The 15,034-nt window shown below is 37.3% G+C and overlaps 1 protein-coding gene across 1 annotated transcript; it reads left to right on the top strand.

Annotated features, from left to right (window-relative positions):
* Nucleotides 1-858: 858 nt before the first annotated feature.
* LOC307190283 (caspase-1-like) lies at nucleotides 859-12,912 on the top strand. Its single transcript, XM_079929378.1, has 10 exons — nucleotides 859-867; nucleotides 1,489-1,755; nucleotides 3,777-3,839; nucleotides 6,833-6,948; nucleotides 7,590-7,763; nucleotides 8,228-8,462; nucleotides 8,931-9,074; nucleotides 11,663-11,772; nucleotides 12,215-12,317; nucleotides 12,728-12,912. The coding sequence occupies exons 1-9, from the start codon at nucleotides 861-863 to the stop codon at nucleotides 12,311-12,313; spliced, it is 1,215 nt and encodes a 404-aa protein (XP_079785504.1). The 5' UTR covers nucleotides 859-860; the 3' UTR covers nucleotides 12,314-12,317; nucleotides 12,728-12,912.
* Nucleotides 12,913-15,034: the final 2,122 nt, after the last annotated feature.

Here is a 15,034-nt window from a genome sequence, read left to right as displayed (position 1 = left end):
CAGAGCCACTTGAAAAGAAGAGTGTTAGATTTGATTCTGGTGAGAAATGTTTCTTTCCTAAAAATAGAAAATGTAGGAAGTTCTTTCAGTAGAACTTTTTAGGAAGTTCCCTTCCTAAAAGCTTCACAGAGACAAACAGCTCCTAGGACACAGCCCAGAGTCATGAGGTAGGACCATGGATCACAGTGGTTTATCTTCTCCCAGTACTGTAGGTTGAATGTCTGTGCCAAATTCACATGTTCAAAACCTAATGCCCAAGGTGATGGTATTAGGAGGTGGGACCTTTGGGTGTTGAATTGATCATGAGGGCAGAACCCTTATAACAGAGATTCCCAGAGAGATACCTTGTTCTTTCTGCCATGTGAGGACAATGGTGAGAGATTGGCAGTCTGCAACTCATAAAAGGAACTTCACCACAACTCAACAATGCTGGCACCCTGATCTTAGACTCTGAGCCTCTGGAACTGTGAGGAATACATTTCTCTTGTTTATAAGTCATACAGTCTGTGGTATTTTGTTAGAGCAGCCTGAATGAATGAAGATACCAAAGAATGAGTTGCTTTTGCAGATCACACTTCATTATTATGTGAGTTTAATTGTATATATACTTTCTCACTCTTTTCTTATTCTGTAAGCCCCTTTCCCTTCCTACCCTGACGTGAGTCAAGTTCTCGTGAAGGATACACTCCCTGATGTGGCCTAAGTTTCAGTAATCTGATAATTTCTTTGGAACAACAACAAAAAATGCATATATATGCATGTGTCATGGGTATTTTGCAATGTGTACACACCCTGCTGAAAAGGAAGGTGGAACATGCTTTCAGTTTCATACAACACACCAAGGCTAAGAGAGAAAAGCTATGGCCGGTGAGTTTCTTTCTTGAAAGAATAGTTTTGGAAGGGGCTGGTTTTTGCAGAAACCATAATTAAGTTCTGTGAATGTTTAGGTGAGCAGAACAGAGGGAGTGCAAAGAGAGGGAGGGGTGGGGGCAAAGGGAAGGAGAGAAGGGGCCCAGAAGCCCCCCAGTCTTTAAAAAGGGAAGACAAGGTCCAGAAAGGAACCGGGCTTTACTGGCTGGTATCCTGCTGTCATTTTGCAATCTTAACTGAATTCTTAAATGTCATAGTCTGACAGACGATGCAGAATTGGCATAGAATGGTACCAGCAGTTGTTGTCCCCAAAGGAAATGGGCAATCACTATTTCATTATTTTATTACGCACAGTTGAATAAACATGAGGTACGTTATGACGACCCCTGGTTTTCAGGTACTAAGTTGGAGGTAGTAAATCTGAGTCTTCAGGCCACACAGTGAGCATATGGGTAATACTGAGGGAAGAATAAGAGATGTGGGTGTCCTCAGGATTACCACACTGTGTGGGGAGGGACATTTTATTGATTAAATCTAAAGGATTCTATAATCCGTTGCTGAGATGAAAGGAAAATGAGGCTGTTTCTGTGACTTGAGGCATCCTTGTGTTTCCAACAGACAAGGTCCTGAAGGAGAAGAGAAAGCTGTTTGTCCACTCAGTGGGCATGGGTACAATAAATGGCTTGCTGGATGAGCTATTAGAGAAAAGAGTGCTGAACCAGGAGGAGATGGAGAAAGTAAGAGATGAAAATGCTACAGTTATGGATAAGGCCCGAGCTTTAATAGACTCTGTTATTCGGAAAGGGCCCCAGGCATGCCAAATTTGCATCAGTCATATTCGTGAAGATGACTCCCTCCTTGCAGGAACACTGGGGCTTTCCTCAGGTAAGGGTCAATGACTCAGACTGAAGTTCATGTAGGCCATGTTTCTTTATGCCTAACATCTGATTTCTTCATTGGTCATGTTAGTTTGCAAACAACTTCCCTACCTCTGGCTTCAGGGCCCCATTTCTATATCAGTGGTCATTCTGCATCCCCTCTGTCTCTTTTCTTCTTTGTTCCTGTTCTTTTGGTCTTACAGGGCTTCTCTTTTTTTTTTTTTTTTTTTTTTGCGGTACACGGGCCTCTCACTGTTGTGGCCTCTCCCATTGTGAGCACAGGCTCCGGACGCGCAGGCTCAGTGGCCATGGCTTACGGGCCTAGCTGCTCCGTGGCATGTGGGATCTTCCCAGACCGGGGCACGAACCCGTGTCCCCTGCATTGGCAGGCAGACTCTCAACCACTGCGCCACCAGGGAAGCCCTTAGTGGCCTTATTTTGATTAAAGCTTATTTCCTATCCTGAGAACGTCGTAGCTTATTTGTTGAAGGTCATGAGAACAGTCTTGAAAAGCTTCATGCTATATCCTCTAGTCCTCCTAGCAAGGCACTATTGATTCATCTAGTTAGTTAGTTAAAATAGTTAGTTAAAGCCTAGAGGTCCCTAGGAACTTATGTAGTCATCAGACACAAAGGTTTAAGGTCTGTAATCAAATACTTTGTCCAACTTCTCTCCAAATTTTGCTCTCCAGATGGAATAAAATATATTTCAGGGGTAGTGGAACTCTCAGAGAATAAATTCAACTTTTACAGAAAAGTAAGGATTTTAAGCAGACTCTTTTAGTTGCCCCCTTGCATTTTCTTTTGAATAAGATTGTGCACTAGCATGGTACTCTGCTGGGGACCATTCTGGGAGGCCCAGCTCCCCTACTCTAGTCTCCTGAGGGCCCAGTACAGGTTCAGCCATCTGAGCTGCCACTTCTGTAGTTCCCTAGTTCCTCCATAAAAAAAAAAAAAAAAAAAAAAAAAACAAATAACAAAAAAAAAAACAGGAGCTCTGATGGACTTACAGTTACGGGTTTCTTTTGTGCTTCTGGAAGTCATTCAGGGGAAGAAGATGTTATTTGAAAGCAAGAAGCCATTTTTTTCCTAAGGATTGAGAGAAGCCTGTGCCCCTCTGAGTGATACAGCAAATGTTTTCTGTGTCGAATTTCTTTGTGTGTGTGTTTGTTTTTTTTGATACATATTTTACTTTAACCCCTGCCTCAAGAATTAAAGACAATCAATCAATAACAGTAAGGTTCTAGAATATTTGTATAATAACCAAAGTGTCTTCTTCCTTGTCATATTTCTTTCAACTTATAGTCCTTGAACTGTAGAGGCACTTATACAACTCGTGATAATTCTAATTCCTGGAGTCTGCCTCCCTAGTTGTCAGATGATGCCTCCTCTGTCAGGGTTGTCATGACTTGTCTCCTCCTCGTCTATTTGCCAGTTGTTTCAGGGTGCTAGTATATGATAATTGGATGTAATATTTAAATGTACTGTAAAGGGAGAGATATAAAATAACTTCTTAGCAGACACAATACTACAATAGCAAGGCCTCCTCCAGAAAATGTTCTTGAATTTATTGATGGTTAATTTAGTCCAGCAGTCTACATGGGAAAGATGGGACAAACTGCAGCCTGCTTCCTTGGACTTGAAGTTTTGTGGGATGTCCTATGGCTCTCCTCCATTCACAACAGAGACATGAACCATATTTTGCCTATAGAAATCTTGTCTTCAATAGGTACTATGAGAGAAAAACTTGGAGTATTTTTAATTTGTTGGCTCATGCCAATTCTTAAGTTTCTGGAATAAGTTTCTCAGGTGGGTGTTGCTACAGTGAGATCCTTATAAAACCTTAAATAATTAAATCTCAATCCTTGTCCTTGAAATTGACAATCACAATGCATAGTGACCCCAGAGAAGACATTAATAGATTTGAGTGAGTAAGTCAAATGCAGATTACAGAGGCTGTGTGTCTAACACATTGGGGTAAGAATCTTCAGAGACTGTGACTATTTTAATGTCCTTCATCTTTCCTCAGGTTCACAATCTGGGAATTATCTTAATATACAAGAATCCCAAGTGGTGGTTTCTCCTTTCCCAGGTAATGGTATTTTCAAAGCAATGTCATTCTTTGAACCCCACCTTCCCTGACATTAACTACAGATTAATGGGATGAATCCAGGGTAAGGGGTGCTATGAGTAATTCCCACAGATTTATTCTATACCATTTTCTCTTCTTACTCTATTCTGCTTCAGCAGGAGCTGTTTCTATAGCTTCACTATCATGTTTATACCAACAAATTCTGAATCTGTATCTCAAATCCTGACTAACCACTTGAGTGCCACACTTCACTAAGTGTCTACTGAACGTGTACACTCATATCTCCTGCAGACACTTTTACTCTACATGAGCCCAGAGATAGCTTTCCATCCTTCCCCCACCTTGCTTCCCTTCCACTTTCCTCTATCTTGATTAATGGTGCCACCATTACCCAGTTATTCAAACCAGAAACCTGAAATTATCATAGACTTTTTCTTCTTCCTCACTTCCAACATTCAAGCAGCAGCCAGATTTTATTGATTTCTCTCTCAAATTCAGATCTGTCTCTGCATTTCTACTTCTACAATTAGATTTCAGAGCCCCCATTGCTACAGTGTTCCATAATTCTCCAGTCATAACTCTCAATATATTTTTCTTGTATTTTTTTTTTTAGTAAATACATCCTTTTCCCTCACAGAACTTTAAGCTTAATGAGGAAATTGAACATATCTGATTTATTTATAGATAACATCTAATAGAAGTTGACCTGTAATGTGTATGAACATATATTTGTTAAGACTATTTCACTGACTAATGTGGCCAGAGTCACTACTATTTGCTATGCCATTAGAAAATATTTAGCACATGCCAACTGTGTTACAGACCCTATTCTATAAACTATTTAGAGAGTAATGAACGAAACAAGAAAGGGTCTTGCTTTTATTGAACTTACATGAATATATGAGTAGTGAATGAATAGGCATTTAAGAAGCTCCACCATCAAATTAAAGCCAACTATAAATTTAGGGATGGAAATGACACTACACATATCTGTATCAGTTAAGATGATATGGAACGTTATAACACAGACATATTTATAATGGCTCAGATATGATAGAAAAGCTTTTCCCAAATCACAAAAATTCTAAAATGGGCATTTTTCATCAGAAGGCAGCTTTCCTCCAAGTGCTAATTCAGATACCTAGGCCTCTTCCATCATCTGATATCTGCAACATATGATGTCAGAATAACTGTGGTAGTAACAGTCAAGTTAATGACATTGGAAAGAGTATGTGGGATCATTTGTGATAGACTTTGCTAGGCTTGACCTGGATGAATCACACAGTATTTCAGCTTGCATCCCATTGTCTAGAACTTAGTTATATGGTCACACCAAGTCACTGGATTTGTTGGCAATATAGATCAGCTATGTGTCCAGGAAAAAAAGAATAAAGTGTCTTGTTGAACAGCTAGCCAGTCTCTGCCACAAAACTTAAATGAAAAACTTTTAATTCTACACAATATCGAAGGTAGCATAAGAAATACCTAGGTCCCAAATCACAAAGAAGTTCTTAAAAATATTTCATTCTCTACCCTGAAAATGGTGGTCTCAGCTTTATTGAATCAAGGTCAATATGCATTAGATTTCTTATTAGCAAACTTTATATTTGTCTGAATCTAGCTTCTTGCTTATCAAATAATCAGTGCTTTACTTGTCCTGGAACAGTATTTCATCCACAGTTGTGGATAGATTTCATCACAAAGTGACCCTTTTCTCTTAAAATAAAAATACCCTTAATTTGGAAGAAATTTAGAGGCCACAGAAGCAAATATTTCACCAAGTTTAGAAATTACTCTAGTGAATCAATTAAGGGTGCATATTTTCTTAGCTATTTCATGGGATGGGACACTCACTATAAAACCAAATGCCATAAGAAAAATTAGTTCTAACAAAATCCAAATATTTATCTTTAATGTTTTCTATTGTTCTTCAGACTCCTTTATGAAGGAATACATTTCTTCCACATAATACTGATTTCTATAGTTTTCTCAGATATATCCATTCTAATTATCTCTTACTTTCTCCACAGTCAACACACTTCATGCTACCTTGGTTTACCTGAATATACATAATTTTCTTCAAATTCCCTTTCAAAATTGAATATGTTTCTTGCTTGAATAGTTTAGTTTCTAAAGGATCTTCCAAATATCAAGAAAACTTATTTCTATTTGGAGACAAAGATTATGTTAATTTCTTTAGAAAATACATCACATTATTGGATGGTGTTGAACTTGTGATCAAAGAAACCCCCAAGGCTTTTTTCACATGAACTGCTGTGGAAACTCTTCCTCATATATTTGTGCAATCAATGCTTAGTGCTTTAAATCTCTCTAAGAGTACATCTTGATTTTCGTATTTATCATTCTATTTCATATTAATTCTAGTTCATGTATTCAATATCTTCTCCTTCTCACTATATGTACACACAGTAGAGAGATCTTAAAGGTTAGGACAAAGGCTCACTTTCTTTCTTTCTTACGTTTTTTCTCTCTTTCTTTCTTTCCTTCACATCTCTAATGCCTATCATGCCTGTTAAGCAAATAAATAACTAAATAAATAGATACATAAACGTATTTTTTTTAAAAAAATCATTGAAATAGATTCATTAAGGTCTACCTCCATTATCCTAACTTTCAATTATTTGAAATACATTTATATCTTAACTATTTTATCTAACATATTGTTTTCTGAGAATTTTATCATGCATGGCCTTAAAAAACTCCCTTTCGATTATTTTAATGAAAAAGATTTGTGAAATGCTGATTCCAAGAGATGAAGCGTTGTGATGACTGTATCACACCACTGGAAATCTCTGGCTTGGAATATATTCCTTTAGCAGAGATGCATTTAATGATGCTAAGGACTAGCCCAGGATTGTCTTCCTAAAGATTAATTTCCTCCTCCATGGCTTCACACACAGATGATTCTAGGAGGAGCACCAAATGGGACACTCAGGAATGCCATTATTCATAATGTTTCTTGTCTCTTGCAGCTCCTCAGGCAATGCAGGACAACCCAGTTAAGTTTGCATCTTCAGGGCCAGGAGGGAACCTCAAGCTTTGCCCCCTAGAAACAGCCCAAAGGATATGGAAAGAAAAGTCAGCAGAGGTGCTGTGCTCAGAACATAAGGATCCGGGTGAAATATACACTGGAGACCATTCAAAACTGCAGTGTTCTGCCTTAGAGCTAATTTCCTTGAGAGGTTCTGGAAAACCATCCTGCTCTTCCCTTACATAAAGGTTTCCTATTTCCCAGGTTTATGTAAAGATTTCCAAGTTTGGTCCAATCCCCTGAGTGAATAATTATAATGATAACAACAATAGTATCTATTTAATGCTTAATATGAATCAGACACTGTTCTAAGGAAGTTGCTATTAATAACACCTTGAACCCTCAAAATAACCCATTTTAGAGATCAGGAAACTGAGACATGGATTGTTAACTATTTTGGCTAAACCTGTAAGTCAAGGAATACATTTTAAAATTGAGTCATTATGACTCCAAGCCAGTTCATCTCACACAGCCCTACCTCTCAAAAGTAATTAAATCAAGTGCTCAGCTGCCATCTGGGCATTTGCAAATTTCATTCCACTCCTATGGTAGGACTCATTCTCCCTCTCTGCTTTTATCCATTTACAAGAGATTAGGTTTCTATGTAGGACTAAGGGAGGAGAAGCTGTCTTATACCTACAAGATGAATATTTAATTAGAGAGAACAAGACTGTGCATCCAACCTGCATTTCTTACAGATTTACCCAATAATGGAAAGGTCAATCCGCACACGTATTGCCCTCATTATCTGCAACACAGAGTTTGAAAATCTTCCCAGGAGAGATGGAGCTGATGTTGATATCAGAAACATGAAGATGCTACTAGAAGGTCTGGGGTACAGTGTGGATGTGAAAGAAAATCTCACCGCTTCGGTAATGTCTGTCATAATGTAGAGACAATGGTCATGCCCTTTATATTCCTAAATATGTTAGAAAGATTGGTTGTAGAACCAGAAACTTAATCTCTTGACAGTCTAAAATCTAAATTTGTTCTTGTAGGGTACTTCATGCTTCTAACCTAGAGTCTTTTTTTTTTTTTTTAACATAGAGTCTTTTAGCAAGGGTCTGGTAAAACTTTTAACTGGGAAGTGTTCTATTAATTCAATAATGTCCACAGCTAAATAAATAAATAAATAGTCCCTTACATTCTACCAGAAATCCCTGAATGGCACCCCATAACACTTTCTTCACCTTTCCGTGAATTGAAACTTAAATTTTCCTTTTGTATTTCATTGATTTTCATATCATTCAGCAATTCCTTAATGTCTCTTTATTGGATTCCAAGGTGCCATGATAACCAATCACATAGTTCAAAATCAGTGGTATGTCTCTTTCAGGATATGACTATAGAGCTGAAGGCATTTGCTGCTCGCCCAGAGCACCGGACCTCTGATAGTACTTTTCTGGTGCTCATGTCTCATGGAATCCGGACTGGCGTTTGTGGGAAGAAATACTCTGAAGAAGTCCAAGATGTATTAAAAGTCAACACCATCTTTCAAATTTTGAACACATGGAATTGTCCAAGTTTGAAAGACAAACCCAAGGTGATCATTATCCAGGCCTGCCGTGGTGGTGAGTGCTGATGTCTGTTAGAACACAGACGCTGAAGTTTTGATCTCATCATCTGTATGTATCCAGTATTTTTCAATTCCTTTGAGTCTACTCAAAAAAGGTTATAATCTTTTTTGGTGACAGTAGATGTTCTTTGACATTACAAACAAGAGTGTAGCTTCTATGAATTGTATGACTGGTTGGAAGATATTTGTTCCATTTTCAGCTGAGATACCACTTTTAATCTTAAGACTTTGATACTTGGTTGGGATACTTGGATGGGATATATTCATTTGAGGGTTAGGAGAGATAAGATGAGCCTCTTAAGATAAGCGTTGTTGAAAAGATAGTTTTTGAAAGTTATGTGTGTATCTGCATGTGAATTAAAGCTAATGACAAATAAATTAGTAAATATGGTTGAACAGATGTTTAGGGGAGAAAGTTCTCTTGACTATTGATAGAACAAGGGACCAAATCTTGTCTTTCCAGAGAATCAAGGAGTGGTATGGCTAAAAGATTCAGTAGAAGCTTCTGGAAACTGTTCCTTATTGGCTCCAGAAGATTTTGAGGATGATGCCATTAAGAAAGCCCACGTAGAGAAGGATTTTATTGCTTTCTGCTCTTCAACACCAGGTAATGGGTATCTGTGTAAGACACGTTTGTGGGCATTACCAATGCAGAAACTCACAACCATCCATTAGAGTGTGGATATCTGTGTTGAACTTTTCATGAGACTCTTGAAGACTAACTCAAGCCTTCCTCTCAGTTACACCTTCAATTCCCCTTATCCATGGAGACCAAATAAATATACATATATTTTTACTAAATTAGTAACTAGTAAACTCCCATGGTGCAAAATATTTTCCTGGACTGTGAGAAATAAATAGAAACATATCCACACTGAAGTAAATTAGAATCTGACTCCACATACCAAAAGGTCTACATTTTGGGATCTCTCAACAGTTCAATTTGCCTAGACAAGTATTATAAAACTGTGGTATTTATAAAAGGGGTAGGGAGAAGGAGAAAAGCAGACAAAGCATATTGGGTCCCTAAGTTAAAGTTGTTTCAAACAGAAATATGGAGTTTATGAAACAGAAACAACCTGAATGATTCTAAGTCTAGGTTTTAGATTAAGAGTACTGCCAATTATATTTTGACTCTGTCATTTAGTACTCTGTATGTAGCTTCTCTGGGCTTTCTTTGAATTCCTCACTAATATATGTGAATACAAATATCATTGTTGTAAGGATTAAATGAGATAATAAATATGAAATATTGAGCATGACAGAGTAAAGTGCACATTAAATGATGGCAACTATTAAAGATGTTTCTATGTTGTAACTTAATTCAAGGTTTTACCTTGAGTTACTTTCCATATAAAGGTTTAAATAAAAGTCATACACTATGCTTTGGAATTTCTTGGACATTGACATTCTCTTGATTACTTCCAACCTTAAAGACTTGCCTCTGATCAAATAGTTTCATTTCCATATTACTTTCTATAATAAGGTGGCATCTCTCCGGAGATAGCCTGCTTTTTGCATTCTGTTGATCATAACCTTTTTTTTAAATCTTTATTGGAGTATAATTGCTTTACAATGGTGTGTTAGTTTCTGCTTTATAGCAAAGTGAATCAGCTGTACATGTACATATATCCCCATATCTCCTCCCTCTTGCGTCTCCCTCCCACCTTCCCTATCCCACACCTCTAGGTGGACACAAAGCACCGAGCTTATCTCCCTGTACCATGTGGCTGCTTCCCACTAGCTATCTATTCTACACTTGGCAGTGTATATATGTCCATGACACTCTCTCACTTCATGTGTTGACTATATCTTGATGTAGAAATCAATTTTTTTCAACAATTGAAAGCAATGACACTAAGCAAAACCTCCACACATTTACAGTTTGTGTATATTTAGCAGACTTAATATTAGACATAACTATTTTTTTTTAATCCTTTGATCCCAGTCTTCCACAAGAGATTTACCCCTGGCAATTATAGACTTTGTAGCCCCCTGTCTTCTTGTCATCCATCTTGGTGATTTCTGTCTCCTTTTCATTCACTTTCCTTACCCTCCTTTCCAGATGATTCATAGAAACTCCAGTTCAGTTGTCTTCAGTTTCCAAAAGTAAACCTAGTTTCACATTCTCTGGTATTAATCCCAATTACATTGTATGTAGTGCTCTTCTGAAGAAAAGTGACCTTCCCCTACCTAATTTCACAAAGAACTTACAGAGATACCAGCCTGCAACTCTCTCCCACCTACTTCCTTTAACTGGAACCAGCTTCGTAAGACAGTTGTAGTTTTAGATAGGATATTAATCCATTACTATTTTACCTTTTATTACCATGTTTATTGGCAAAAAGGTTTTTAAAGCATGTAACCATGTTAAATGCACAGGTATTGATACTTTTCTTATATATTCCTTTGCATAACTTTAAAATGGCTTATAACTTCTATGTCCCTACTATTTTGTATAATTATTCTTTTTCAATGTCTTTTCCATAAGACTGTTTTGTCCTCCAATAGAATATGATCTTTCCCTCTGAAATGTTTTCTAGGTATGTATTTCTTTGCTGTTGGTACCATTTTCATATTTAGTTAATATTTTCTTTGTCTAAATACCTTATGGTCAGTATTATTTGATTTTAATTAAATTATAAAGTAGATAAACTGAAATATTATTAATATGATTACCTTGTATAGACTGGGTATTATATATCTTATATTCCCCCAGATCCTTGTGATACATTACATCTAATATGAAAATATATCTTTGTGGCAGAAGTTATTACCCTACCCATTGCAGTCAAAGCCATTGCATTTCAGAACATATAATTAACTATCAAGTCACTAAGTAGTACTCCTGGGATCCACACTCAGGTATTTCTTTCTCAAAGCCCAGTCACTCCCTTCCACCGCATTCTGCCTTTCTCTCCTTGTTTACTAGACTTGTGTTTCCTTGAACTCAGAGACTGTGCTGTCCTAACATCTATACCTTATATAGTATACTTCACATGACTTTAACTATTGTCAAGTATCAGTGAAAATATACACACTAAATGATGAATATATTCAGTTTAAAATGGCATACAGTCTGTAGGAAACAACATAAACTCAACATCCTGCCTCAGCTGGAATAGAAATCCTAGGACTCCATTTTTGTGGTCAGGCAAGACTTTGCATGAAATTTGGAATGTGCTTTCTTCACAGATAATGTTTCTTGGCGACATCCTGTATTGGGTTCTCTTTTTATTATTAAACTCATTGAACATTTGCAAGAATATGCCTGGTTTTGTGACCTGGAAGAAATTTTCCGAAAGGTAGGTGCTAGATACTTCTCACACTCTACTTACCTGTTTGTTCTAACTCTCTACGGAGCAGCTCTGGACATGTTTTTCTACTAAAAACTGCTCTCCATTTCAAATGAGTTTTGAGGGTCTTTGATGAGTCAGCCAACCTGGAAGCCAGTTCCAAGTTTTGTGACCTAGAAACCCCCTAGAAGACAATCAATTATTTGAACTCCTCTCTTTTCTGAATAGACAAATGAGTGGACTTTAATTTGCTTGTATTCATATCTATTAGATTCAGTAGCTTTTAAAAGCATGGTCATTCCATCTTAGATGTATATTGCTGATCTGTACAGAGGCACAAACTTTTTGTTTTTATCACTTATTTTGCTATACTTTTTGCAATTTTTCCAGCATAAGTGAAAATTCTTTTACTCAGGAAAAACAAAATCTACAGACCTTCGTTTACTTTTAGGTTCGATTTTCATTTGAGCTGCCAGATGGTAGGGCACAGATGCCCACTGCTGAAAGAGTGACTTTGACAAGATGTTTCTACCTCTTTCCAGGATATTAAAAAAGTAAGTTGTAGGGACAGATGTGTGTGTGTAGTATGGGTGGGGCGAGGTTGGGGGAAGAGTGCTGAACTACATCCTGGTCAAGATCTCAAGGTCTAATATAATAAACAGTGGATAATGAAAGGATGCCTTTCTGTTGTTTAGTGCAGAGCACACTGCACTCCTCTCAAAGTTCTTCAGAGATAGATGGCCCTTTCTCAAGGTTAGCTGATATAGATTGAGAGGTGGCCAGAGATGATGAAAGCTCAGTTTTAGATGTTCCTCCCCTTTACCTCAGCAGGGCAATATTTAGACATAACATGGGCTCTTCCCTCTTATGAGTCTGTGTGACCCCTTGGTGGAGTGATTTTATAACTTGAATTTCTTTTAGTAGAATTCATTTTTTTCTTTTATTTCCTCTTCCTTTTCTTTAGGAAGCCAGGAGTTCTGCCACTGTATACATGTTTTGGGATCCTGTCAGCAGAAAAGAGACATTTCTTTAAACATTCCAATAAATCTGAAATAAAAATGAAAGGCTGTCTTTTTTTTTTTTCCACTACTCTTAGAAGGCAGGGGATGGAATTTGGAGCAAGTAATGGATTTGGAGTCTTTAGACTTCATAAGACCTGAACTGGCTAACACCATTCTTTCCTTCTAGAAACCATTTGCTAGACTTTCTGCTTTAGGAATACAGAAAAAAATTACAGTAGGTACCTGAATTCAAAGAATTTAGAGCTCAACAAGAGATTCAGAGAAGGTAATGTGATAAGTAACTCATCCAAAATCCCAGAATTTAGGATGAAAAAGTCATGACTACACTTAATGTAATTCTAACCCTTCCTTAATGAATTTCAGGAATACAAAGTAAGTTTTTTCTTTTTCTAATTTGGATATAGTCGGTTTACAATGTTGTGTTAGATTCTGCTGTACAAAGAAGTGAATCAGCTATAGTATACATATATTCTCTCCCTCTTGGATCTCCCTCCCACCTCCCCGCTTCCCACCCATCTACGTCACTGCAGTGCAGAAGCTCCCTGCACTGTACAGCAGGTTTCCACTAGCTATCTGTTTTGCACGGGGCAGTGCACGTACATCAATACCAATCTCCAAATTCATCTCATGCCCCCTCCCCTCACAATGTCCACATGTCCGTTCTCTACATCTGCATCCTTATTCCTGACCTGCAAATACGTTCATCTGTACCACTTTTCTAGATTCCACATATATGAGTTAATGTATATTTGTTTTTCTCTTTCTGACTTACTTCACTCTGTATGACAGTCTCTAGGTACATCCACATCTCTAAAAATGACCCAATTCTGTTCCTTTTTACGACTGAGTGATATGCCATTGTGTATATGTACCACATCGTCTTTATCCATTCATCTGCTGATGGACATTTAGGTTGCTTCCATGTCCTGGCTATTGTAAATAGTGCTTCAGTGAACATTGGGGTGCAGGTGTCTTTTTAAATTATGGGTTTCTCATGGTATATGCTCAGTAGTGGGACTATTGGGTCATATGGTAGTTATATTTTTTGGTTTTTTAAGGAACCTCCATACTATTCTCCAAAGCAGCTGCATCAATTTACATTCCCATCAACAGTATAAGAGGGTTCCCTTTTTTCCACACCTTCTGCATCATTTATTGTTTGTAGATTTTTTGATGATGGCCATTCTGACCAGTGTGAGGTGAGATCTCATTGTAGTTTTGATCTGCATTTCTCTAATAATTAGTGATGTTAAGCATCTTTTCATGTGCTTTTTTTGATATTGAGCTGCATGAGCTGTTTGTGTATTTTGAAGATTAATTCCTTGTCAGTTGCTTTGTTTACAAATATTTTCTCCTATTCTGAGGGCTGTCTTTTTTGTCTCATTTATGGTTTTCTTTGCTGTGCAAAAGCTTTAAGTTTTATTAGGTCCCATTTGTTGGTTTTTATTGTGTGTTTTTATTTTCATTACTCTAGGAGGTGAGTCAAAAATGATCTTGCTGTGATTTATGTCAAAGAGTGTTCTTCCTATGTTTTCCTCTAAGAGTTTTATAGTTTCCCATCTTACATTTAGGTCTTTAATCCATTTTAAGTTTATTTTTGTGTATGGTGTTAGGGAGTGTTGTAAGTTCATTCTTTTACATGTAGCTGTCCAGTTTTCCAGACACCACTTATTGAAGAGACAGTCTTTTCTCTATTATATATTCTACTTTGTTGTGGATTAGGTGGTCATATGTGTGTGTGTTTGTCTCTGGGCTTTCTATCCTGTTACTCTGATCTGTATTTCTGTTTCTCTGCTAGTGCTGTAGCTTTGCTTTTACTGTAGCTTTGTAGTACAGTTTGAAGACAGGGAACCTCATTCCTCCAGCTCTCTTTTTCTTTCTCAACATTGCTTTGGCTATTCAGGGTCTTTGTGATTCCATACAAATTGTGAATTTTTTTATTCTAGTTCTGTGAAAAATGTCATTGGTGGTTTGATAGGGATTGCATTGAATCTGTAGGTTGTTTGGGGTAGTATAGTCATTCTCACAGTATTGATTCTTCCAATCCAAGAACATGGTATATCTCTCCATCTGTTTGTGTCATCTTTGATTTCTTTCACCAATGTCTTATAGTTTTTTGCATACTGGTCTTTTACTTCCTTAGTCAGTTTTATTCCTGGGTATTTTATTGTTTTTATTGCAATGGTACATGAGATTTTTTCCCTTAACTTCTCTTTCTGATTTTTCATTGTTAGTGTATAGGAATGCAA

This window comes from Stenella coeruleoalba, assembly GCF_951394435.1.
Source record: "Stenella coeruleoalba genome assembly, chromosome: 8".
NCBI classification, from domain to species: Eukaryota; Metazoa; Chordata; class Mammalia; order Artiodactyla; family Delphinidae; genus Stenella; species Stenella coeruleoalba.
Note: the sequence above shows the minus strand (reverse complement) of the source record. Positions and strands in the feature narration are given on the sequence as shown.